Source organism: Halichoeres trimaculatus, unplaced genomic scaffold (genome assembly GCF_033239565.1).
Source record: "Halichoeres trimaculatus isolate MK-OKI-2021-1 unplaced genomic scaffold, fHalTri1.1 fHalTri1_scaffold_17, whole genome shotgun sequence".
NCBI lineage: Eukaryota > Metazoa > Chordata > Actinopteri > Labriformes > Labridae > Halichoeres > Halichoeres trimaculatus.
The window spans coordinates 14,944,782-14,970,154 of NW_027437195.1; the positions used below are offsets into that span (position 1 = coordinate 14,944,782).

General features: G+C 40.2%; 2 protein-coding genes across 4 annotated transcripts; both read left to right on the top strand.

Annotated features, from left to right (window-relative positions):
- The first annotated feature begins 2,689 nt into the window (after nucleotides 1–2,689).
- Nucleotides 2,690–19,189, top strand: pgfb (placental growth factor b). Its single transcript, XM_074692280.1, has 7 exons — nucleotides 2,690–3,217; nucleotides 15,485–15,521; nucleotides 16,713–16,909; nucleotides 17,002–17,081; nucleotides 17,427–17,456; nucleotides 17,644–17,706; nucleotides 17,798–19,189. Exons 1-7 carry the CDS (start codon nucleotides 3,155–3,157, stop codon nucleotides 17,817–17,819), a joined length of 492 nt encoding a protein of 163 aa, XP_074548381.1. The 5' UTR covers nucleotides 2,690–3,154; the 3' UTR covers nucleotides 17,820–19,189.
- A 549-nt stretch (nucleotides 19,190–19,738) lies between these two features.
- On the top strand, nucleotides 19,739–25,302 carry cipca (CLOCK-interacting pacemaker a). Of its 3 annotated transcripts, none has more exons than XM_074692595.1 (4): nucleotides 19,739–20,036; nucleotides 20,987–21,098; nucleotides 21,511–21,680; nucleotides 22,895–25,302. In XM_074692595.1, exons 1-4 carry the CDS (start codon nucleotides 20,007–20,009, stop codon nucleotides 23,690–23,692), a joined length of 1,110 nt encoding a protein of 369 aa, XP_074548696.1. In that variant the 5' UTR covers nucleotides 19,739–20,006; the 3' UTR covers nucleotides 23,693–25,302. The 3 variants fall into 3 exon arrangements, with proteins under 3 accessions (XP_074548696.1, XP_074548695.1, XP_074548697.1); XM_074692594.1 differs by having other exon boundaries at nucleotides 19,742–20,036; nucleotides 20,984–21,098; XM_074692596.1 differs by lacking the exon at nucleotides 19,739–20,036 and adding an exon at nucleotides 20,065–20,217.
- The last annotated feature ends 71 nt before the right edge of the window (nucleotides 25,303–25,373 follow it).

Here is a 25,373-nt window from a genome sequence, read left to right on the forward strand (position 1 = left end):
AACAAAGTCAGTGAGCAACTTCAGGGTTTTCACAATCTGGCAAGACTGATCTCCCCTTGAATACCATTATCACTCATGCCAGGCCTGCTTGTCTTGTCAGTGAGTAATTAGAGTGAAAACATTTTGTGTTATCTTATTTGATCCCTTCAGTCCGTGTACTTTAAAAATATACAGATAGATCACTGAGTAAATGTCAGGATTATGGTAAGAGTCTGGCTCTACTCTCTGCAAATAAAGTTTGAGGAACATCTTGCCAACAAGGGTAAACATGATTTAACAGACAAAAAAACAGGCTGCAAATCGCAAAAAATAATGTTTCTGTTAAAGTTCATTCAAATGGCTTTGTGTGCAGCATTTTTTCTGGTACCTCTGTTTCTTAGTTTGTGTGTTTTTACTTTGCAATGAACTTTTACTGCATTTTTTTTGTATTTCTAAAATTGTTGAACCCTCTTTGGACAATTTGCATTTCTCCTTTTCCAGATTTTTATTCCCAGTGTATTGAAAGGCATTGCACCCTTGGTCCTGATGCAACACATATCAGCATCGTGGCTTCAATATGAATATTTGAAAGTGAGGGTCAGGCTGGAGTAGAGCATGGTGTTGGGAAAGATTAAATCATCAAAGCTAAAACTTTTGACTCATGGCTAATTTAATGGCTTTCCCTCACATTTCACAGATTGAAACACCATCTGTGGTGGTGGCTGACCAGAGGTGTTTATTTATGAGCTTGCGGCTTGTTGTTTGTTGGCTTGATTTCTCATTGAGTGTGGCAACAGGTGAACAACATGTACCAGGTATCTTAAAATAAATGCTCCTCTCACCGTTGTGGTTCACTATAATCTCACTGGAGTGAAGCAATTAATAATACTGACCCCTATCCACTGGCCAATTCAAAAACAGACGTAAAACTAGAAAATCACTCAGAGAGCGCAGACCTCACCGAACATATTGTGATTGTCACCAACACTTTTGTCCTACTTTAATGTTATACTCCCTTTCAGCAGACTGTCTGCTACAATTTGGTGTTAGTTGCAGGTTTGTAGATAATTTGTTTCCTGACAGGGTTGAAAATTATAATGACCCAGTACATATTTCATATTCCAGATCCTAGTATCCAGAATATTGCCGGGATCTGGATCGTACTTTTACATCTGTCAGAAATTATGGTGACCTTGTCTTGTATTGTTTTACAAAGCAATCCGATCATTTATGGTGGAGTTATATACACATATGGTGAAAACAGCTCTATCTCACAATGATAAAGAATCCTTTAAAATAATCCTGGATCCAGAAGGTGATCTAGATCACCTCCAAAATTTAATCACTTCACCCTTATCCCAATGTAAATATGATCCGTTCATTACTTTTTGAGTTATGTTGTTTACAGACAAACAAACAAACTCTCCAAAAAACATAACCTCCTTGGTGGAGGTAATAGTAACTGGCTGACAAGCCTAATATAGCTAACTAATACAGAAAAATATTACAACAACTCACTCACTGATAAGCTTATTTGAGGAACACTTGTTGCCATAAATCACTCAGATAATTTCTATTATTTATGTGAAGACATCAGCAATTGCCCAAGTATGACTGATGAATTAAGTTCAGTGACTAAATAGACATTTTTTTCTTTGGGACCACCATATTCAGCTCTCTCTGTTAAGGATGAACACTCTCACTGTTCAATATTCATGTACTTGTAGAACTAGACAGCGAGAATAAGAGAAGATTGATACTACAGCAGGATAAAACTTTCACCACCCAGACAATGATAGCACAGCTTGAGAGACAGGGCTAAAACAGAAGTAATTGCAGAGTCCTGTTCCCTGAAGAACACACAGTTTGCTTTGCCTTGACTCTGTCGTCTCATTGAATTTCCAGGAGCATCCATCATTGCAATGCAGAGATACAATTTAGGCAGAGAGCACTGTGATGCTGCCCTGTATAATTAGAGGAAATGTCTCTCAAACGCTCTGGTTGTTGCACTTTCTGATGCTCCATCCAGCGTGATGGCGATGGGGGGGATGTCTGCTTTAAGTGTCTGAGATGTTTAGAAACTGCACACTCCTGAGTGTGGTCTGTACAATAGAAGGAGGCAAAGAAGCTATTCAGCAGTGTTAAAGGAATGTGTGGAAGCCCACAAGGAATCCTTTCGTTCCAGGCTTTCTCCAAACACACAAGTTCCACACTGAGGATTATCTCTGTGTGTCAACAGTAATGGAATCTCCCTTTTCTGTCTCTGCAAACTTGACTAAAGCCTCAAAGGAAAATCTCTTTGCATCCTGGAGCCGAGCAATGAGTATACCATGCATGTCACAGAAGAAAAAAGATCTCCAAATGTTTACCTTGCCTGAATAGCCCTCACACAAAGTACTCAAAAGGAGTTTCTCAGCTAGTCTGTGTATTCTCTTCAGCATAAATCACCTGTGCTGTATAGTCTGGAACTGAGAAATACAGCATCAGCAGCAGTGTCACTATCTCTGCGATAACCGTTTAAAGCATCTCATAAATTACTGCTCTATGTTACAGCTTAAAGTGGCCATAAAAAAAGAAGAAAGAGAGGGCTGAGATGTGTGCAGACAGATGAAGCAGAGCAAAGAGGAGGACACAAAATAGGGGGAGGAGATTGGAAGGGTCAGCTTGTGAAAAGGTAGTGTGGGGCAATTAGAGGCAAGTGTGTCTTTCTGCAAATCGGAGCTCAGAGAAGCAGGACGATGATGGTGCAACTTTGATACATATTTGGAATTAAAAAGAGGCTCTTTTTTTTACGTTTTGCAGTGAAAATGTTTGGACAATACTGGCAACCACTGTTTGGTGCTGAAGAATCCAGAGCCACAAGTGTGCTTTATCTCGTTTTCTAATGTCAGGCTTAAAACACTTTACCTTGGACGGTTTTTTCCACCAGCGCCAGCTTCATCCAGTTCCCCTCCAGGGCCTTGTTCATTAGAAAGCTCGCTGCTCTTCATCAGGTTACACGCGGGCGCAGAAGAGCTACGTGACTGCACTCATTCTCAGCTGGGAGCGGATGACTCGGAAATTCCCGGTCAGCATCTTTTCTCTCTTGTCTGAGTAGTTTGGGACTTTAGTTGGATTGTTTTCTTGTGCGCATCGGGAGCCACCAGCACCGTCTTCCACTCGCAGACATCACGAAATGAAAGTCGGTTTTGTCATCCAGACAGCGGTGGCGCTTTATCTGCTGCTCTCACCTGCACAGGTAGGAAGTTATATAAAGAAACGCTTTATACTAAGCGAGAGGAGAATGGGGTTTTCTGGGGTTATTACTCTAAAAATGAGACACGCGTGAAGATTGAAACGCTCCTGCTCGATTATTTAGGTCTATTTTAAATGATTGCTTGATAAAAGGAGCCAGAGTTGTAAAAATATTAAAAGTTACGTTTTCAATTGCCACGTTTCCAAAGCTTAACTTAGCAGAGTTCTCCTGATGTGAGGGTGACTGATATCTCTGTGAAACCTCATAACATTTTGAATGAGCGCCAACCATAACCGGCTTCTTTCATTCATAAGATGAAACGTGACAAACTGCATCCCTCCGCCGGGAACTCGTGATGCAAAGTGACTCACTGTTATATTTGGCAAAGTGTGCTAAGCTTGTAATTACAGACGCATTATAATTTACAATCCAGTTTCACTGACATGGATTGTTCCCTCTCCAGCAGGATTATATCTTTCTCCCTTTCCTTGTTTACAGTGAAGCTTTCCATCAAGAGAATCTCTGATTTCAATTGTTGGTTTTTAAAAAAAAAAAAACTTTAATGAGGAATCCACACTACATCCTGATGATCATAGATTTTAAACTTTGTAGTTGAGAGGTTAGCACACTGCTTGCCCAGAAAAAAGTGTTTGCAGTGCATCAGTTAGAACTGACAGGAGTATACAATCCTTGATGTTTCTTCTTTAACCTACACATGCCATGTTTTATCACAGTGAATCTAAGTACATCATCATCAAGCAGCAATAAAAAAGACCAGTATGTGTGAATGTGTGCAAAAATGTATTGAATCGAATTTCAGGCCAACCATATCACTGTCAGGCTGGCAGTGGATTAACACAAAGCCGTTCTGTTCTCTTTTGGCTGGCACTGACTTGTGGTCTTCTAATGAAAAAGTGCCAGAGCAGGACAAAGCTGAGAACTCATTCAGAGACCTGTGCCACACTTGTTAGAGTATGAACCATTGGACAGCTGGACATGTGCCAAGTAACGCTCTTTCTCCTGCATCCATTCAGTCACTGAATTCCTCCCAAGGTGGCTGAAAGCTGGCAGCGATCTCTGATGTCTCTCATGTTTAATGCAAAACCAGGCCATTCACTGCTGCTATCACACTTTTTACACTGTAGCCGAAGTTCTCTGCAGCAGTTTTCTTTGTGTCAGACATATAGAAGTAATACACTCAAGAAGTTGGAAAAAATTCAGATTCTGTTGCTGGCAACTTTTCGTTGCAGAATCGTAGTGAGTAGAAGAGTAGGAGAGGCACCACATCTCCACTAATCCTGATAATTAACTCGTAGCCGGGCCAGTCAAAATAAGAGTGACTAAACCCAGGGCCCTTCATGTACAGCAGGTTAAATGACCTGCCGCTGCCTGAAAAATAGATAGAACCTGCACAACTCCAGGACTCATTAGCCTAACCATGTCAAGACATTCTTTCACTCTGTAGTTTTCTTCACTGTTTTACATCGAACCCTAAAAGGAAATTCTGTAAACCTCAGTGAAAGTTGTAAAAAGGAAATCATTAAACAACTTGTCAAACACCACTGGTGCTTAAGCAGCTCTCTTCAAGTCATGTAGAAACTGAAACTCTCTGGTAAGTGGGTGTCGTGCCAGTTCCCTCAGTGAACTGTGAGACTGGCATATGAAAATGGAAAATTCAAACCAAGTCTGTGTGGATGGGAATACTCTTCACAGATGTCTGTCTTTGCAATTAATTTACCCATGCTCCTCAAACTGATAGTGAGGATGTTCCTCAGCGTCGCAGCTGGAGTTGTTGTTGTCAGCAGCCTTGTGACTCATGAAGTCATTCATATCCGCTATTGAATGCAGAGTGGACGGGAGAGGGTGGGGTTGGTTTCATATTTTTAATAATCTTGCTTTACTACAAGGAATTTGCTGAAAAGTTTATTCAAGGTCACTCTGTATTGTAGAGTCTCATATTATCTCCTTATGTCTTTATATTTACTAATGATACGTATTGGTTTCAAAGTATTGCAGCAGTGCCCAATCATTTTGGATCGTGACTGCTTGAACTAAGCAATGCTGATTGCCAATCATCATTGTGCTGCATCTGTTAGTGGTTTATCACCAAGTTTACCTTTTTAAATCAACACTGTTGTCTGTCTGGAATTATTTAAAGTCATAAACACATGAAAGATACGTTTTGGTGCCAGTTTAGCTCAGTTGGTAGAGCAGGTCCCCTGAGGCTACAATCCTCTTTGCATTAGTTGTGGACTCAACTCATGACCCCAGCAGTGTTTTGTTACCAGTCACTCTCAACTCTGTCCCATATTTTTCTCTCTCAAGTTGTCTATCAAAAAAAATCACAAAGTTGGCAAAAGTAACAACAAACATTAATGTAATGCTTTTCAAAGTATGAGAAATAACCAAAAGCAAAGTTTCATACAAAGCTAAATGAAAAACCCTGTGGCATAAAAGTTCAAATTCTTGTCTTTTCACATGTTAGATAACTTTGAAGTGATAGCTAAGTATAACATCTGTAAGAGTTATGTTACTGTAGGTGAAAGGTCAAGGACAAGCAGGTACTTGTTGAAATTGGAGAAGATTGCAACAACGGATGAGTATGCAAATGATTCATCCAGAACAGACCTGATCAAGGTATATTCTTCACCAGCCAGTTGGCAACAGTCTGCTCTTCCTAAGAGCCGTTGATACCGTATTTAATTTAGAGGCAGTATCAAAATTGCTTTAGTTTTTAGTTTAGTTCACTTTAGTTTTTCCACCTGCTGTGATTTATTCTCCTATCACTGTCTTGGTCCCATGCATACATGGCTTTCAGTGGTGGCTGGAAGCACCTGGGCTTCCCTTCTAAAGAGTGGTTAACTCCAGGCCACCCTGTCTCTAACACTGTCTAATGGAGAGTATGATATAACAGCCACACTGGATTATTTTCCTCACATTCCTCGACGCTCCGCGAGCCTGTTCAGCGGTTCATTTGCCTACAGGACACACACTCTGCTTGTACACTGGAGGAGTGTTTGTTTAAAAACTTCTACTACGCCTTGCCAAAATGTGTGGTGCTTGTTGCCTCCTGCCCAAAGTGGAAGATTATCAAAAAAATGTGGGTGAAATCTAGCACCAACACAACAGAGCCTTATTGAGGCTATTCATTGTTTCCTGATAGAAACACCTGAGTACTGTGGACATGTACTACTGCACAACCCTCAGCTTCCAAAAATGTTAAGTGTAAGTCAAGAATGAAGAGCCTCTTATGGGATTATGAAAATCTTTCTGTCTGTATCCGATTGATACTTTCCCTGGCAGAAGTTTTGGAACAAACTCATTCTTCTTGCATCTAAGGGTTAAGCTTTTGCACTTTTACCTGTGTGTGTGTGTGTGTGTGTGTGTGTGTGTGTGTGTGTGTGTGTGTGTGTGTGTGTGTGTGTGTGTGTGTGTGTGTGTGTGTGTGTGTGTGTGTGTGTGTGTGTGTGTGTGTAGGGGTCGGGGGTGGGGTTGACGTTTCACAGGTGTTTCCTTTACATCATCACCATTGGCAAAACAATACTTGAGTGTGACCATTTTTGTTGCACATGTCTCTGTTTGTGCTAAGTGTGTGTTTTTTTAAAGCTTGTTTACGTAGCCAAATATACATTACCAGTAGTAACAATAGAGCAGGAGAAAAAATTCAAACACAACTTTCTCCGAGTCTATCTATGGCCGATGAGACTTTAAGAAGTCATGTCACGCCCTTTGTATTTCTACCTTATTTGCCTGCATTCTGGCTCAAAAGCTGCAAGCGTGGTAACCTGCTGACTGACTGATAAGACCCCTTTTCTGTGTTGTTGTGGTATTTCTCCCTAGTTGTAATGTCCTGACCCAAGGGAAGGTTGCAATCGCAATCAGGAAATATGGATTTCTCCTTCCTCTTGTGGAGCAGGAGGAGGAGCAGTGGTGCTCGGGGCAGCCGTCTACTCAGCAGGCTTTAATCTCCCATCTGGATGTAATTTACTGTGGTTTACACAGGGAGAACAGCGTTTACTGTAATGGAGACCACAATTACCACCGGTCAGTCTTATCTCAAGACCTGTGTCATGTATGTGTGTGTATTGTGGACAGAGTGCATGGTTTGCCTACAGTGGTTGTGTGTGTTTGTGTGTCCTTGTGGACATTTGGGCATGCATTAATTTCCTTACACTGAGGAAATAGTGTTTATCTAAATCAACATTTATACAGACCTTTACCTCTCTCCCATCATTAGACTGTATAAAGTTTGTTTAAAAAGTCCCAGAGGTTTTCTTTGGTTGTGTCAGATATTGGAGAAAGGCTCAAAGAAAACAAGCGCTGCTGTAATGTTCCTAGACCTACTACAAAAGATGAAACAATTTTATTAATGTTGTTACTACAACCTGAAATGAGTCTGAAAGGATTTATTTACATTTTAAGGATTAATTCATTCATTTTGCTCTTAAGTAGTTAATAAGTTTAACCGTAACAGTGTTTTGTGAGTAAAAACGACAGAACCACTTGACAGTTAGCACAGGTAAGCATGCAACAACAAGCTAGCCTATACACAGCAAACCGACACTGATTGGCTTAGCCTACTAGCTACTATTAGACAACAGCTTCAATCACTCTTTGCTAACAATACCTTTGTTAGCAAACCTAGCAAATTATGAACTTTCTTTCATACCATTTAGCATAAACAAAAGAGCATGAAAGCATTCAGTCACTTCTTTGCTCAGGCTAATACAAGATAGGATGTGGCTGAATGCTAACATTAGCTGCTTTCTAGTGGTGGCCTGATTGTTATCAGATGTGTAGGTTTAACCTGTAGTGTGGCCAGAGTGTGTTATCTTTTATCTCTTACCAGTCATGATGAAATGATAAAAGGATGAAATGATAGCTATTTCTCAACATTATGTTTGTACAACTTAATGAAGAATGATACAGCGCTGTGACTCATTGTATTGTATTTATTACCGTTAGACTAAGCCAGGTAAGCTCCCCCACTTTTACTATCTTTGTTGCTAGCCAGCTAGCACTGGGTGTTAGCTTAATTTTAAGGTTGTATTACTCATCTTATTTCACTCTTGAAAGCTTGTGAGCATACTTGTCAAACTGTGTTATTCCTTTGTTTTGTTTTGTCATAGTGAGAATGTATTGTTAGAGTAATTTCAAAATCCTTCACTCATTTGTTTATTTATGCAACTCTGTGGCTTTAAGCCTGTATGACACACAAACTAAAAGTGTGTCAGTCCTCTAATCTGTGGACTAACTCTGGATTTCAAAGGCTCCATTTACCCCAGATTACTTGACAGATTGTTGTGGCACATTTACCACATGCTCTGTTGAAGTCTGTTGGTGTTTTGGCAGGGCTCTGTGATCACAAGGCCTGACCTGACCACCCCTAGAGACCCAGCTGGATGCTGTCAGAGCTGTAATAGCACCGCTGTCTTTGTAGGTCCACCCAGGGCGTGTATACAAAACAGACCCATGCTTTCTTTTGTAGTGGTGGGGGAAAGATACAGTGACCTGCAGGCCTCCGTGAGAGGCCTGAGAATTAATGTTGCCATCATGGTGTTGATGATGTGGAATCTGGCTCTCGATAAAAGATGAATGAGGAGGATCAGCGAGACAGGGAGGTAGATCTGTTTCCTCACTCGTCTAGCTGTCTCTGTGTTTGTATTCACTTGTTCTGCTTCAGTGCTGTCTGTCTTGTGTGGTCTCGTGTTCGCAGAATGAGGAGCTTTAGTCAGACCAAAGCTGTGGCACAGTCCTCTCTGGCCTAAACACTGTCAGTTAGTTAGGACACATGTGTTAAGCTTGTTGGGTTATGGCTGGGATCTGTGCCAGCTTTGCTTTTCAAACATTTGTTCTGCAACTTTTCTCGCCTGCATGCATCAAATCATCAAACTGTTTAAGAGTAGGTATGGCTGACAGTGGTAGCCAAACTACACAGCTACTGCTTATTCATCACCTGTTTATTCAGCAGACTTTGTGAAACATGGTCGTAGTCTCAATGACCTCACTCAAAGGTTTCTGAAGAAATGTGATGAAGCTGAAATGGAATTTTCCTCGGGAAATGATGATTCTAACTAACTCCAACTACAGTACTAAAAAAAACTGTAAAGAGGTGGAGCTGAGGTGGAAGTAAACTGTGTTACTCTCTACAAACAAGTGAAAACCTCTTGTGTTGAAAACTGAGACCAGTTCCTCAAGTGTCCACTTTTGGAGGAACTTAAGGAGTCTGGCTCCAAAAGCTTAGGAATCTCCTTTAGGTCCTATGTTTAAAAAAAAAATACAGCAAAATTACACATTTACAGCCCAGTCTAAAGCTAGTTTTTGCTAGTTTTCTTTATGAAACTAATTCATTCAAACACACTCGTTTTAATTTTGCAAAGACTGGAGGATCAAACTCTGGCATTAAATTCATAGATATGAGCCTGGCTCTGTTAAAGGACTCTTAGGTAGGTTATAGGTTTTTATCAAAAGTCCTCCTCAGCCCCACCTCTTTACTAGTTCAGAGTTGATTTAAAGTTAGGTTGTGTAAGGTTTTCAATATGGGACCCCCCAACGTTGGGCTTCAAAATTTCTCTCAAGAGACCTGAACTTAACTAGAATTAATGTTCTATACATTTTAAGGCAGCAACATGCTCACTCTTCAGTCATAAAAGCCATAACCCTAATGATATAGAACTCAATAATTTAATAAAAAGGTGAAACAGAACCACTCCTTGCTCATTTTGTATGCACAATGAAATCAGCCGTTGAAACATTTTTTTTTTTTTTTTTTTCGTTTTTTATTATTTTTTTAGCAGGCTGTGAAAATGTCTAGTTTTTCTGTTCAAGTGGACTCTATTAAGGTTTCTTTGGTCTCTGAAGAGCAGTCTCTTGCCTTTCTGCACTGGCCTCATTTTCAGCCCTAGAGATTGGTGCCTGGTGTATTCACGATGTCACTCTCACCAAATAAAGTTTGAAAGTAGACCCTTTTGGGAAACTATGCAAACAGCTGCTTGGTGCCCAGTCCAGTTGAATTATTTGCAGGAGCACAGTAGAAATGAGGATGTTTTTTCCAAAATCTCTACCAGTATTTGTTAAACCGTACAAAGCACTTTTAAACCCTTAAACTATAAAATGTTTCCATATTTGACTTTGTGTTCTCCTGATTCTGTTTAAGTACTGTCCAGCCAGCTGACTCACCCTCAAAGTCGAACGAGTGTAATCTGTTTCATATTTTTAGAGAGAGCCCTGCTGAAACACTGAAAAACTGAAACAGCTGTAGCAGGAAAAGTTCATGCTTCCTCCCTGTGCCAAGTGGTAACACAGGCAATCAAATCTTTTTATCTTTTATTTTCCACCAATACAAATGCAAGCTTCACAGAACGTGGGGAAGTTCTTGTGTAATCCTGGTGAAAGCTGCGTCCCAGCCAAATCTTCCAGCTGCTTCTGGGCAGCTGTAATCCTGCTGCTGGTTTTGAAGAGTGGACTATAACAAGTTCGTTTTTTCAACAATTTGGCCTCACAGGGGTGTGACTTGAGGAGTCACCCGTCCTTGCAAAGCCTGACTTGTCATCTGTAACGTTAATCATCTGATGACGGACTCTAACCAAGTTTTAAGTTTCAGTCATGTCTTTTAAATAGTCTACCCAGAAACAGAACCAAACATGGCTGATGCTCACTGTCATTGTTTGCAAACCAAAGGAAAAGTGAAACCAGATTGACTTAATCCACTTATGTTCCATTTTCCTGATCATTCACCCAGCAGAAGCTGTTCTGTCTATTTAGACTGATCAGGCAAAGAAACCTTAAAGCATTTGTTTCATTTCTTTGCTTCATGCCTGAGTCTACATCTCCCTTTATGAACCACAGTGGTGAGTCCTGGCTGCTGTCCAGATTTTTTGGCTTCTAGCCATTGTACCTGCTGTTGAATTGCCCCTGGGCCCCTTCCCCAGCATGACCCCCAGAGCTAAAAATCCTTTATGGCCATTATACTGGGTCTCCATCAAGTTTTGTTTTTGCTCCCTACACATGCTGCCCTTCCTCTGACAGACGGAGTTAAGCTAAGAGGTTAAAGATGACGCAGTTCAGCTGTGTGGGAGTGGAGAGTAATGAGGCCTGGAGCCTCTGTGGCCTGACAGCAGGAGCCTAGAGACACAACAGGTCCTCCAGCGTGACCCGGAGGATGGAGCAAACTCTGAACAGCAGTAGTGTAAAAATAATGTTCAACTTAGATAGAAGAGACCAGTTTTGCAGCTGAAAATACTGTTGATGTTTCAATCTAACCCATCTTGCTTCAACTAACTACGCTTTGCTTTGCACAACATCCTGGACAGATGCACAACTAATACTATCCCGCAAAGCTCTCTGGGAACCAGATGTCAGGAGCTGAAAGAGCTTGTACAACTGTTAGACAGTTACTCGAGTGGACTGGGGAATATGACCCTGATTATTTAGCCAACAAGTTAGTTGTCTAACTAGGACGATTACACCACAGAAGTTTTCTGGTGCAAGGCATGCACTGTTGAAATGAAAAGCTTGACACCATGAAACAAGTAGAAGTGCCAAAAGGCCAGATATGATAAGGTTTAGAGGCAATATTTCCTTGTCCTTCCACACTTCAAGTAAAATGTGAAAAACCCACTTTTCTTTTAGTATGCTGTCACTTGGAGTAATAGGCAATGACTCTGGATTTTTCGTTTCTGTTACATTTTATAATGAAATATTGAGCTGTTGGAAAAATGCCATGTAAAAATGATCTGATTAGGAATTCAAAAATAAGCCTCAAACAGATGATTTTGCAGCACTTTTCAATGGTTCGTCAAACTTAAGCTCATACATCTTTTTCCTGCTAAGTTATTAATGTTTGATGTCAAGTTACAACAAGATTTACATCAGGCATGAACAAATCATTTACATGTGACATTATTTACCCTGTGTAGCATCGCCCATCTGGTGTTACTCTGTTCCCTTTTTATGGCGTTTTTTTGTTCTGTTTTGTTTATTTTTTTTGTGTGCAACGCCCAGACAAGGGCTTGGATTTTAATCAAATATCAGCAGCAGTTTCTTTTGTGCATGATTGTCTCAGAAATCAAGGGTTTAAAACTATCCACAGTGCACATATGTGGTTCTCTTTGCATTGATATAAACTGTTTTTTTTTTTGTCTTTATTTCCCAGCAGATATTTTGAAACGCAGATGTTAGACACAATGCAGAGCACACACAACATGGGCATTGTCAGACAAGAGTAGAAGAATTTATGTCAGGTCACGTCAAGTCAAGTTCCTTTGTGTAACACTTAATCACAGTTTGTCTCAAAGGTCTTTACACCCACGTAATAAAAACAGTAAATGAAAATGACACACAGTACTAAAATCTCCCAGAAAAGGTCATAAGAAAAAGCCATGAAAGAAACCCAGAGCGGAGTGCTCAGAAATCAGTTATGCTTGAGGGATTTAGTAGACAAGTTTATGCACTTGTATCGATGTAAAAAGATTCCTCCTTCCCAGCAGAGCAGGGTTACCTTCCAGCTACCATAAATCACCCAGAGTTACTGTAAGCACACAAAGAAGAAAGAGACAAAAATGGCTACGTGAGGGTCTTTATCCTCTGATCTGGCAGCTCCTCGTGGGCAGCTCACTCCTTTGTTGTTAACCACAGGAGGTGCAAACGATGCTTCCTCATCATGTCAAAGCTTAACCCGCTGCTGAGGTCACAAAAGCCTTCCCACCTTGCCACATTTCTTTGGGCAGCAGAGTCCTGAGCCAAAAAGGCCTTGTGATGTGGAGCTGTGAACTCCAGTAGAAAAGAGAGGGAAGATCATATGGCAGTTAAAACTGGGAATGGATGTCTTTTATCCACCTGGTTTTGTTAGAGAGGAGGGAAAAAAATACTTGGTAGGCCAAAAAGTAGAGGTGACTTTTTCACAGTAACTGAAACTTTGCCGACTTTCCCATGCAGTGCACAGAGCAGATTCAGCATCTGTAAAACCTAAGCAGTGTAATTAAAGCCTCCCTATAAGACAACTCTTCAGTCAGAGGAACAGCTGTCCACGTTGGCTCGATGACCAACCACTCTTGGAGAAATAGGAGATGTCTGAACACATTCCCTAACACAGGGAGGACTGATCCTAAGTGTTTGACTGGAAGCCCTTCACATAACAGCCAATGTAGAGGACATTTTGTTGCAGAGAAGACAGATCCATCCAGAGTACTCTTATCTCAGTGACAGTTAAACAGAAACCTCTGACATGTTTGTGAGACAGTGAATGCATCATCATCATCAAAGCAGGACATTCCTCTTTAATCACACTGTTTGGAAGAAACGGCTGAGTGTACCACTGTGCTGACAGATGCTATCTTCACACTCCAACTGACTATGGTTCTGAACAAGACATCAGTGCGTTTCAGAAAAAAACATTATTTTGCAATTATTTAAAAAAGTCCTGTTTGCTGATGTAACAAAGTTCAGTGGAAAACTTTTGGTATATCTTTCTATCAGTGTCACTGATGTCAAAATGTGTTGTCATTAACCAAAGGGAAACTTTGTTATTGTTTGGGAGAATTCAAAAGGAAATGTTGATTTAATTAAGTCATTTTTTTTCTACTGAGTTTGATAAATAGTATATGGCAGTGGTGGCCAACTTGTGGCTCTCCAGCCACATGTGGCTCTTTGCCTTTTGGTGTGCGGCTCTTCGATCCATTCATAAAAAACAATTCTAGATCTAAACATTTTTATAAGTAGTGGTGTGCTGATCAAGCTAAAATATTGATCAAGTGATGTCTACTTTGGGGTCAGTATTGATGAATACTTGGGTGATAAGATTGATACTTAAGTTTCAGTTTCTCTTCTCTACATGTGCTCATAGCTATCTAGATGGATAGATAGATGGGAATGTATTGATTTTTATTTTATGTCATTTTGTTTATGTGTCAGAGGAAGTGTGTGCGTAAGACCACGCGTGTGATGTGGCTCTTTGTAGTACCACAGTAATTTTGTGGCTCTTGGTCTCTGACTGGTTGCCCACCCCTGGTATATGGACTTGTACTGACATGGCACTTCTAGACTGCTAGTCACATTTTCCCATTTACAGAACATTAACACACAGATGGCAGAGGCAGCAGTAAGGGACCATCAGTATTAAGCTCATTTATTTACGATCACTCACAGCTAACCAACAGAGAAAGCAATTTTGTGTTCAGTGACAAGGGAAACTTGAGTGGGTGACTGCAGGAGCTAGGAACAAACCTCTGAACTTCAGATTGAGAGACAATTGACCAGCGAGCCACAGCCACCCAGCTGTGGTTGGAGATATTTTTCGTGGGAAACCAGACCAACAAACTGCAGCAAAACCAAGCAGAAAACTTTGATGCTGAAAAAATGAAGCCAGTGCAGAGTGCAAATTGCATTACCTAGAGTGTTCTTTTGACACTGGTTTCATAACCCAGACACCAAGGTCTGTTGGTCTTAAAGGAGTTTTGATGAAGTACTAACTATTGAAGTACGCAAAATGGAAAGTTTGATCCATCCTGACTTCAGGTGAACCTTACTGCAACTCCATTGATCCTTCAAGGTGAAGTTATACCTGAATTTGCAGTGCATGGCTGTGTTGACTGACAGGTTGCAGGTGTTGAGGGGTGCATTTGGATTTAGTTTTGAGTATAAAGTAGAAAGGATTTACCCTCACAGGCTGCCCGCTGTCACTCCAGCTCATTTGCCCGAGGACATTTTTATCAAAGCTACAGTTCCCTTCCTGAGATGGAGTCAACCAGAGGTTTAGTGTTTTCCCAGGCCAATGAGAAATGCACTCTGTTTATCATGGGATGATGGGAAAAAAATCAAGTTGGAGTAGAGGGGAGGCCATGAATGGGAAAATAAATATAGAGATGAATCTTACACCACAGGAAACAGGTTTTAAATCTAAACAGTTTGGCGCAGGGAGGAATGTGATATATTGAACTTGAGAGACAGTATCTGCTGCTTCTCAGAATTTTTTTTCCACTACTGGATGGAAAAGAAGGTGCGATCATCTGCTTTGTTTCACTGCACTTCCATTCATCACCACCAGGTTACCAAGACACATAACTCACTGATAACACAGGGATTTTACTTGAGGCTCATGTACCCCGAATGTGCTGGGTTTTTTTTTTTTTTTTTTAAGAAAAGTGTACCAAACTAGCAGGATGATTGCTTAATTATGTTGTTTTACTGAAACAGGGATTCTCATATTGGGAGATTAAGGATTTTGGACCCTTGAAATGACCCCTTCTGAATAAGATTTTTCCTGTTTTACAGAGTCTACCCCTGTCAGGCGTAAACAATACATCTGAAGGTAAGAATGTCTGCCCTGACATCTTTGTTTAATAACAGTATTTATTTATTTTTTTATGCATAACCTTACTTGACAACCTGGGAGCTGAAGAGGAGGAGAAATAATAGTGGCAACTGTCTTGGCAAGCAGCATGTGTGCACATTTACATGTGATAACATGTGTACATGAGTTATCCAAGCCTCTTTTCAGTACCACTGAACTTTATTCACTCATATTGTGTTTGTCATGCACTGTTGAGGTTCATAATCCTGAATTATGCAAGTTGAGTTAAATTCCTCTGTAATTTCCTAATAGCTTGACTTGCCTGTGCTTGCTGATATTACTCAATTACTCACTTATTAATGCCACTAGAGGAGATATATGTTGAATGCAAAATAACTTTTACAGGACTAAAGGATATAAAAGAAAAAAAACAGAACAGGCAAAGATTTACAGTCAGCTGAAGGAGCTGTAACTGGTCAGTGAACTGGCCCTCTGCGCTGTATAACATTATAGTTCACGGCCTCATCTCCCTGCTGTAGCTACTTCCCCAGCCGTCTCCTCCCAGCCTGTCTGCTTTTATAAGCAGCTGTTGTGCTGTCAGGCTCCATTCAGTGACCTCAGGGGTCACCCAAGTCCCAAAGGTGCCCACGGGGCAGCCTAGCTCCAGCTCCAGCAGAGCTCTGTTCATGGCCATGTTTCCAATGTTTGTTTTCTCTTCCCTCTCTGTTTGTTCTGCCATAGTCGTCCCTGTTCCTCCCCCACAGACCGTGCATCTGGGACACTTTTACACATATACTCCCACAGGAAAGCATACTGTACATTAAACAAACATTTTGACTTCAAAATGAAAACAGGATACACAGTTGGGTATCACGATTGGTTTTATGTTTCTGTGTACATGGTTTAAGGTTGCCATTGTTGATTTATCAGAGTTTGGGCTGATACTGTTTTAGTATGTCATCATCAACAGAATGGTTTAACTCAGAAAGTAGTCGATTCTTTTTCTCTGTTTTGCTGTTCCAACTAAGCTTTAAATATGAATAAATAAAGCTAAATAAGTTTTGCCTTAACCATCATTTCTTTGTAAAGCAAGCTAGAAATAGACATGTGGGCAGAATATTTATTCACCCAACTGTGCACTCATTACTGCACCTGTTTGTCCTCACAGAGAAGCTGCAAATTAACTCAGTCCCCCTCTCTTATCCACAGTGTTAATGTTCCAAGAGGTGTGGGGCCGTAGCTTCTGCCGAACCATAGAGAAGCTGGTGGAGGTGGTGCAGGAGTACCCGTCAGAGGTGGAGCACATCTACAGCCCGGCCTGTGTGCCGCTGGTGAGGTGTGCAGGGTGCTGTGGGGATGAAAACCTTGAGTGCCATCCAACCCACACAACAAATGTCACCATGCAGGTAAGAAAAGTACACCATGCCTGGTTACATTTCTTTTAATTTCTGTGCCGTCACAGCTTGTATTGACAATATTAACTGGCTCTGTCCCTTAGCTGTTGAAAATCAGGCCTTCAGAGCCGGACCAAGAATATGTAGAGATGACGTTTGTGGAGCATCAGACATGTGAATGTAGGTAAGAAAACAGGAAATATTTTATAATTTAATATATTTAATACCCAACGCAGGTTGGGAAAACTTTGTCACCTACCAAAACTACGTACCATATTGAGCTTGATGCTAAAACCTTAAAACACACAACAGATGCAGATCCCAGTCTGCATTCTCACTCTTCTGTGTAAAATATGTATGGTGCATAAATGTATCACTTCCATGGATGGAAAAGGAGCAGGTTACTGTTACCTTCATATTTACTCAAACAGCCAGTGGCAGATCAGAGATTCAGACAGGATTGGCTACTGACTGATTTATGTTCCACTTTGATGCTCTTTCTAATGTGTGTTTGAACATTTGTTTTCAGAGTCAGGAAACCTATTGCAAAGGTTGAAAGGTAAGAAGATTGATTGATTGATTGATTGATTGATTGATTGATTGATTGATTGATTGATTGATTGATTGATTGATTGATTGATTGACTCATTGATTCATTGATTGATTCATTATTTGCTTAAGAGAACAATTACTGTCCATGTCAGAGAATGAAGGGTAATTGTTCATGATTTTTTTTCATTTCACAGAAGAAGACCAAGAGGAAGAGGGAGGAAGAGAAAAGAGAAACAGAAAACAAAAGAATGTGACAGGTGATTGTATAACCCTGGGAGGAGGTATTTACATTATAAATGACACATTTCAACTGTAACCAAGAGTTGTTTTATTGTTTCTTTATTTTAGGTGCCAGATCCCTCGCAGGTAACTGTAGCGGTGATCAAACCCCCTGTTGCAGTGTGGCTCATAATTTATTCCCAGCCCAGTGAGAGATTCCAGAGACTCCTCCACTCATCCACCACCAACGTGTCTGCAGTCAGAGACTCAAACTACTGGGTTGTGTTGCCGACATGCCCTCCTGCTGATGGGCAGAGCTTTTTTGATGACAAACTTCAACAGGAAGTGTGTCTTGATTGGTGGAAACGCTGCTGTTACACACCTGATGCAATGGACATGCCTGGGAGCCAGTGCAATGTTGAACCAAACAGACCAATGTCTTCTTTTTTACATGATTACTGTGTCAGCTATTGAAATGTGGTCACATCTGTTGTGTTTAAAAGTGGTTACACATTTTTAAAACCTGTATTTATTAAGACAGACAAAAAAATTGAGCGGTATTTTTATATATATATAATAGTTTGTCCAAACACTTATAAAGAAGTCTTGACTCATAACAGCAGCATGTGGTATGTTGCAGCCGTTTTGTACAAGCAGTAATGAAATGCTGCCCTCAAGTGTTTATGAAAAGAAGTGTTCAAAACCACGTCAGTACAGTACAGTACAAAAGTCAGTACAGTAGTATCTCTCCTATTCCTGTAGTACCAAAAAGGAAAAAACACACAGTGCAGCATTTTCAGTCATTCCAACTACATAACACAGCTTTTGGACCTACTATAGGAAGTCAGTCCTTTTTGTAAAGCATGTTTCCAGACATTTGGTGACAACTCAGACAAAATTGAAAACATTATTTATGTTTTTTTTCTTTTAACTAAAGGCATGACCAAAGAAAATTTTGAATAGATAAATAACTGTGATGAATTCATCGTCAAAAACTTGGATTGTTCTTTGGAATCCTTTCTTTTTCCCTCTCTTGTTGTAGAGGGTGTAATACACTGTCAGATATACTTGTTATTTCCTAGTTTAGAGTCTAACCATTGCTGAATCCTTTCAGGATTTAAAAGGCAGTTTTCTTTCTGTGCCAGTGGTTTCAGCTTCTGGACAACCGGGACTTCAAGAAGAAGCTTCTCCACACAGACATATCTATTTTTGTTACAGCACATCAGGAAGTCTGTATACCCATTTGGGATTGGATGTTCATTACAACACTTGCCTGTTCAATACACTTATGCAGTGCTCATTTGGTATTAATCCCAAACAAAGAGCATGAGTGAAATCATTGTTTAGTCATTCACATGCCAGCACAAAGTTCTCACAGACATAAGTATTTCTATGCTTTTTATGTTTTAATGGCTATAATTTGTTTCCAGTCAAGGACTCCCAAGCCCACACCACAGGTGTCTTCCTCTGTCTGTTTTTGGAAACACTGCAGTGGGCTAAGGAAGGGATCAATTGAAGGAGTCGTGTAAAATTATGGGTTTATGTTTGTTTGTGTACTACACAAAGAAAATCTATGAAAATGTAAAAATTTACTTTTGTATTGTGTTAGTATTTTTGTTTCATTTTAATATTTATTTTGTTATTAAACTGTCGTGGTTGACAGCTTCAGTTGTGGGATTTAGTTTATTAAATGCAGATTAACCAAGTAATGTTTTGTATAAATCATTTTGAAGGAGAGCTGTTGTGACTTTAAAATGAAAAGGAGCTTATATGGCATATACCACTGATAAATCAAGAGCAGTATAGACGTTTTAAACGCACCACTATATATGGCTCAATTTTAGAGCCTAGAAATCAATAGAACCACAGCAGGTCACAACTTATTTTTATATTTACGGATGGTTAGTTCTTTATGCGCACACAAGCACAAGACAAGCCCTCCTCTTTCCATTGTGGAAAACATCTCTCTAGCTGGCCGTTTCTATGGCAACCTTTTCGCAACAGCTCTGATAATAAGAGTTTGCGTTTTATAACTCCAACAAGGGGGGCCTTTGTGAGCGTTTCAGATTCCAGGTATAAAGAAACATGCCCTTGTTCCATGTAGTAAACACGTTAAACACGTAGGCTATCCAATAAAAAGGACATGATGTAAGATTGGGGCTGATCCAGTTAAACATCGGCATGAAGTATTTCCGCCAGACGGCAGTAATACGACACTAAACCGACGAAGAAGAATAAAACACAAAGGTTGCGCATCCAAGAAGAAGAAAATTAAGAAGCGACCACATCAGAGAAAGACTAGAAAACTACACCAAACATTGGATGTCACCATAAACGGATGTTTTCAAGCGAACGGCGTTTGGGAAAGGTTTGAAAACAGACTTTTTTTTTCCAAGCAATTTTCTTATGAATAGCAAGTAGCTCCGTAACATAGTGTTTACCAGGCTGACGCTACAACAGCTAACGTAACAGTTAGCGTCATCAAGCTAACTGAGCTAACAACGCGAGGCCAGCAAACTGTAAAATAAGTTCTCGTGGATGCAAACCAGGTCAGGACAACAGCTAATGGCTTCTTGGTTTTTCTTTTTCTTATTCTATAATTACATTTTTGTACTAACGGCGACGTGTTTGTCTAAACAGTGTTTGCCATTACCAGCGAGTTATCTGTCACGAAACATTGGCGTTGTCAGCTGCTTTTGAACACAGCAGCTTTAGCAGAGCAACAAAACTAGCTCTGCGTTTCTGTAACATCTGTGACAGCTTAAGGGTCAAATTACTAGTTAATCATGCTTGTCTTCTTTACTGTAAAGGGGATTTATAAGCCTGTCTCATAGTTACTCCGTTTCAGTAGGTTAAGCGGGACAGGCCCATCATACGTTAAGCTCAATGTAAATAAATCAACAGCTATGAGTGTGTTTCTTCTGTAATATATTTGTTTTTGAGCTAAGGGAGTTTGCTGTAAATGTGACCAAGAAAGAGCTATAAACACTCCACAGTGCAGCACATCGTGTTGAAGTGCCGAGCAAACAATTACACCAACAAGCTTTTAACATAAAGTAATTTTATGACAAAGGTATTTCTGGCAATGTTGCCATGTTATGATACTAGGATTTTATTTATTTATTTGTGTGTGTGTGTGTGTGTGTGTGTGTGTGTGTGTGTGTGTGTGTGTGTGTGTGTGTGTGATCAACAGACGGAGGTATCAGGGATAATTATAAAAATTGAAACCTTAATAAACCCCAAATGCAAGATATTAGGATATCAGATTCTAGCAAGACTCATTGTTAATCTGAAAACCTTCAATTTTTTTTAAAGCAGACAAGCATGAACAGTTTCAGCAGGCCTGATCGGCACAAGACACAGCTGTTCACTAGGGCAACTCACCATGGAGCAACCAAAGCTGACCTGGAGAGGGATTCAGGCTTCTCCGGTAAGAGACTATATAGTTGCTTTCACACACCTTTCAGTTGTGTGCTTGCCCCATTGTCTTGCACCATAAACCAAGGAATAAGCATTTTCATGATTGGAGGAGCTGATCTAAAGCCATAAACAAGGTAAACCCCTATCAAATGTAAAGATCTAGGTCATGGGGGTTTTTGTGTACACTGTCATCTATTGGTTCAGTTTTTCAGGTGACTTTTATTTACACTGTGAGCACTGACCTGAATTTTGGTTTAGCCCTCCTTATCAGGTTGTTGGTATCAATTTTCATGGTCCTCTGCTGACGTATAAAAGTATCTTTTACTGTTTCCATAGCACTAATGTTCTCCCGGAGACTTAACAGAAAGGTAATCATGCCATTTTCAAACATGATGACATCCACATGCTTTTCTCCTTCACAGATGCAAGCTCAGAGTATCTCAGCACAGTTGATCTGACCGACTCTGAGGATGTGGGCAGGAGTGGACCAGGGGTGGGCCAGGACCAGACTGGGCCTCAGGTGGCTGTGATGGGAGGCTCATACGCAGGGCTCTCTCCGATGATCATCATGAACAACTTTGTCTTAAAGCAGGTAAAACACAACCCTGTGTGTTAGCGTTGTTTGGTTATCACTTTTAGAGGCTTACATTGGCGTCTTTAATATGACATTTTTTTGTCTCCACATCCTGACTCTCATGCTTTTTACACAACAAGGAGACATGCTCTTGTGGTTTTTTGTTTTGTTTTGTTTTGTCCTTCCAAAATTATGGAACAAGGGAAAGTAGTTGCTAGTGTGACTCAGAGTAAGACCTCAGCCAAATTGCTGGAACACAGTACAAATATAATACCACCATATTGCATCATACCTCTTAAAATCTGCTTTGTTCCTTTATTCCTGTAACTCAGGGATTTACAGATTTTTGACTTCTCACTGTGGAAACGTTGGTCTTGATTTTGTAGCTAAGTGACAGATCAAAGCTCCTACCATCCTTTCTGTCTTTAATTTTTGGTTCACTTATCCAGAGTTCTATCACCAGTTCAGGGTAAAATTATAAGCAACTCTGAGGGTGAGGTGCCAGAATCAGGAAGACAAAAGAACCAATGACAGTGCTGAAATAACTGAAAAAGGCCTATTTCAAGCCAGGCTGTTATAAAGGATACGACAAAACATTTAACCCAAAATACAATTAATGAAGCTTGATTGTGGAACAATTTCTTTCAAGCAGTAGTAATTGCATCTTAAAAGTGTATTTTGTAATGATTGTACGCCTTTTTTACACTCTCAAGAATAGATTATTTATGCATTTTTTAATTACTAATGGGCTCTTATTCTGGAGAGTCACAAACTTTTGGGGTGAAGCCAGCATTTTGTTTTCTCCTGCTATCTGTCTCTTCTTTGCACTCTGTTATCTGAAGAGCAGATTTGGAGGACAAATGTGACACATACCTGAAGGAGAGAAGAGAAATTATAGCTTTTTTTATTTGAGGCAAATATTTTAGTTTTGTCAACAGAGACACAGATGTAACCCCAATGCAAAAAAAAATATACATTCCTGAAACTGTAAGAAAATAAACTTGGTTTTGTGTTGTGACTGTCTGTGTGCAGTGGACACTGACAATGCAGCATCTTCTCTGCCATATTCACATACCTCTATTGAGCTTTAAACTAGTCTTTATTTGCATTCTAATTTAATTTCAATATTGTAACTGTTTACATTTTTGTTCAATTTCATTATGTCATTTGTTTTTGAGCACTCTATTTAAAATATTACACAATAATAAGGTGTTCAATGTTTTCTTCTCTAGCCATCTGCCATGGCCCCCACAGAAAAACAGTGGGGCTTTCCCTCTCCCATGGAAGTAATGCCTCAGTCACAGGTTGTTCTTCTGCAGCCAGTGGTACCAAATGGCACTAGCAGCTCTCCAAAGAGTGGTCCTGAAAATAAAAAGCAATCCAAAAGCTACAGGCCCATCCTGAAGTCCTATCCCAGAATCGCCCCACAACCTGCAGACACACCCACCAAGAGGGTGGGATCCTCAAGGATGAGAGTGAGTTCAATGTCAGGATATGAGCAAAGACAGAGGAGGCATCACCATAGCCACAGGCTGTACAGCTCTCCCAGCCCGCAGCCAGCACTGCAGGGTTCAGTCAAACCTGTCTCCAGCTTTGAAGCAGCAGACAACCAACAACAGGCAGCTCAGGGCCACGAGCACCTCGCTGACACATCTCTCTCAGTGCTGGCAGAAACCAGCTCTCTGCCCCCATACACAGATGACTTCAGGACTGAGAGTGACCCCATCAGAGTGCAGGATGACAAAGACCAGGATGACTTCTCCATGGACAGCAACAAACTGAAACGATTCAGCAACACCTACAACATCCTCGACAAATCTGGCCTGCTGGGTATCACCATGCGCACAAAGCAGCTGATCAAGGAAAATAAGCGCACCCAAGGCCAGCTCCAGCAGCTTCAGGAGCAAACAGCTCTGCTGCTGGAAGCTCTGAGCAGCGGAGACCCTCAGCTCTGGACTAAACTGCAGCTCTCTCTGCAGCACACAGACAAGGAGCAATGGGCAACTAAAGCTCAGAGAGTCCTGGCATAATATTAAGATTGACATGACCAGCAGTTCACTATAGTAGGGGTCACAGACAGACATACTTAAGACAAAACATATCTCAAATATAAACAATAAAAGCTTTCTTTGCTTAAAAAATAATTTAACAGCACTTAGATCAATAAGTAAGCAAGCTATAACCCAGCTAAACTCTACTCTTTCACACTCCTGTTTGGAGAAATCACCGTAAGTGTAAGGGTTGTAGAGAGAACATGGAACTGCTGGTCTGAATTAAGGCTGAAGCACACTGATGATCATAAAGTGGAGGTTTGAAAGCATGCTAACTCTTAAACCCTTGCCTATAATACATTGTCTTATCTCTCTTGCTTCAAAGTTGCAAGTATAACTTGCTAGAGGGCTATGGCTTCTATATATTGGACCCCTGATTGCATAAAATGCATGCCTTACAGCACATGTGAGGAAACACGGGGTTCATGCCTTGACATGCCTTGACTATAAATACTGTAGAGATGACAAGAAGAAAACCAACTTTTTTTCAATCAAACAGAGAACTGGAACAGATATATCTGCCCCTGTGAATCTCGATTAATCAGCTGGGCATTGTCCTGACATTTTTTTATTGTTTACTTTGATTCTGAAAACTGTCAGCCAATGAAACTGCATTAGCTGATGTGTCATTTAAGTGATTTTTTTGGCAGCTTGTAATTTATCAAAAAAAAAAGCTGGTTAGCTCACAGTGGAAGTGCTAAACAGTTTGATGTTTTGATAAGATTTAGTCTAAGTATTATTTATTGGTTTTATGTTTCTGACCCAGACTAAAGCCATGTGATCGAGGTGAACAGACTGAGCACATGTTGCGTGTGCAAAGCAGGCTCCTTCTGTCAAATAACGCCGCTGAGAACCGAGTGGCATTTGTACAAGTTTTAACTGTAGCAAGTGAAGTTCTGTAGCCATATATTTAACAAATATTCTTTCTTTACTCTTACTTTGTAGCTGCCATGTGCATTCCTGCTTGAGCTCAGTATCATGTATTATTAATTCAAACTTCAGATTTTGAAACGACAGCTGAACACAGTTTCTTTTTGCTTGCACCTTAGTTATAAAAATACTGAAACCATTTTAGAGACATGTTATGACTTGTGTTTTTGAACGAGCATTCTGTTTTGAAAAAATGTGAATTGAAATGCTTTTTTGGATGCCTGTGCCTTTTTAAATATGTCAGTGTTTATACTTCATACTGATAATGAGCAGCTTAGATCGTGAGCTTCATGTGGAGGGAATTTGAATGTCCATAAGTTTATCCAAAGAAGTAATGTTCTCGTCTGATTCGAACAGATTCACGTCCTGGCTTGGAGTTGCTGTGTAGAGAATAGCATGAGTACAAGTGAAGCAATCAGTGAGTTAGTTTTTAATGTTAAGTCTAGGTTTACTGTTCTGATATTTATTCTTGCAACAAAACACAACTGTTGCAACATTTTCTTAATCTTTGGTTACTGCAAACTGAAAAACAAACAAATCAGTTTTTACTTCACGTTACTTTTCAGAGGTTGTTTTTTCCTGTTGTTGTGAAATGTGCTTTGTATTGTTTCTTTAGCATCAGTCACTTTGAGGAATGATGAACTGTCATAAAACTTTGAAGATCCTTTCCTTGTCTTTAATTCTCTGAGTTTTCAGTTTTGAAAACAAAGAATGGCATTTTGTTTTTCAA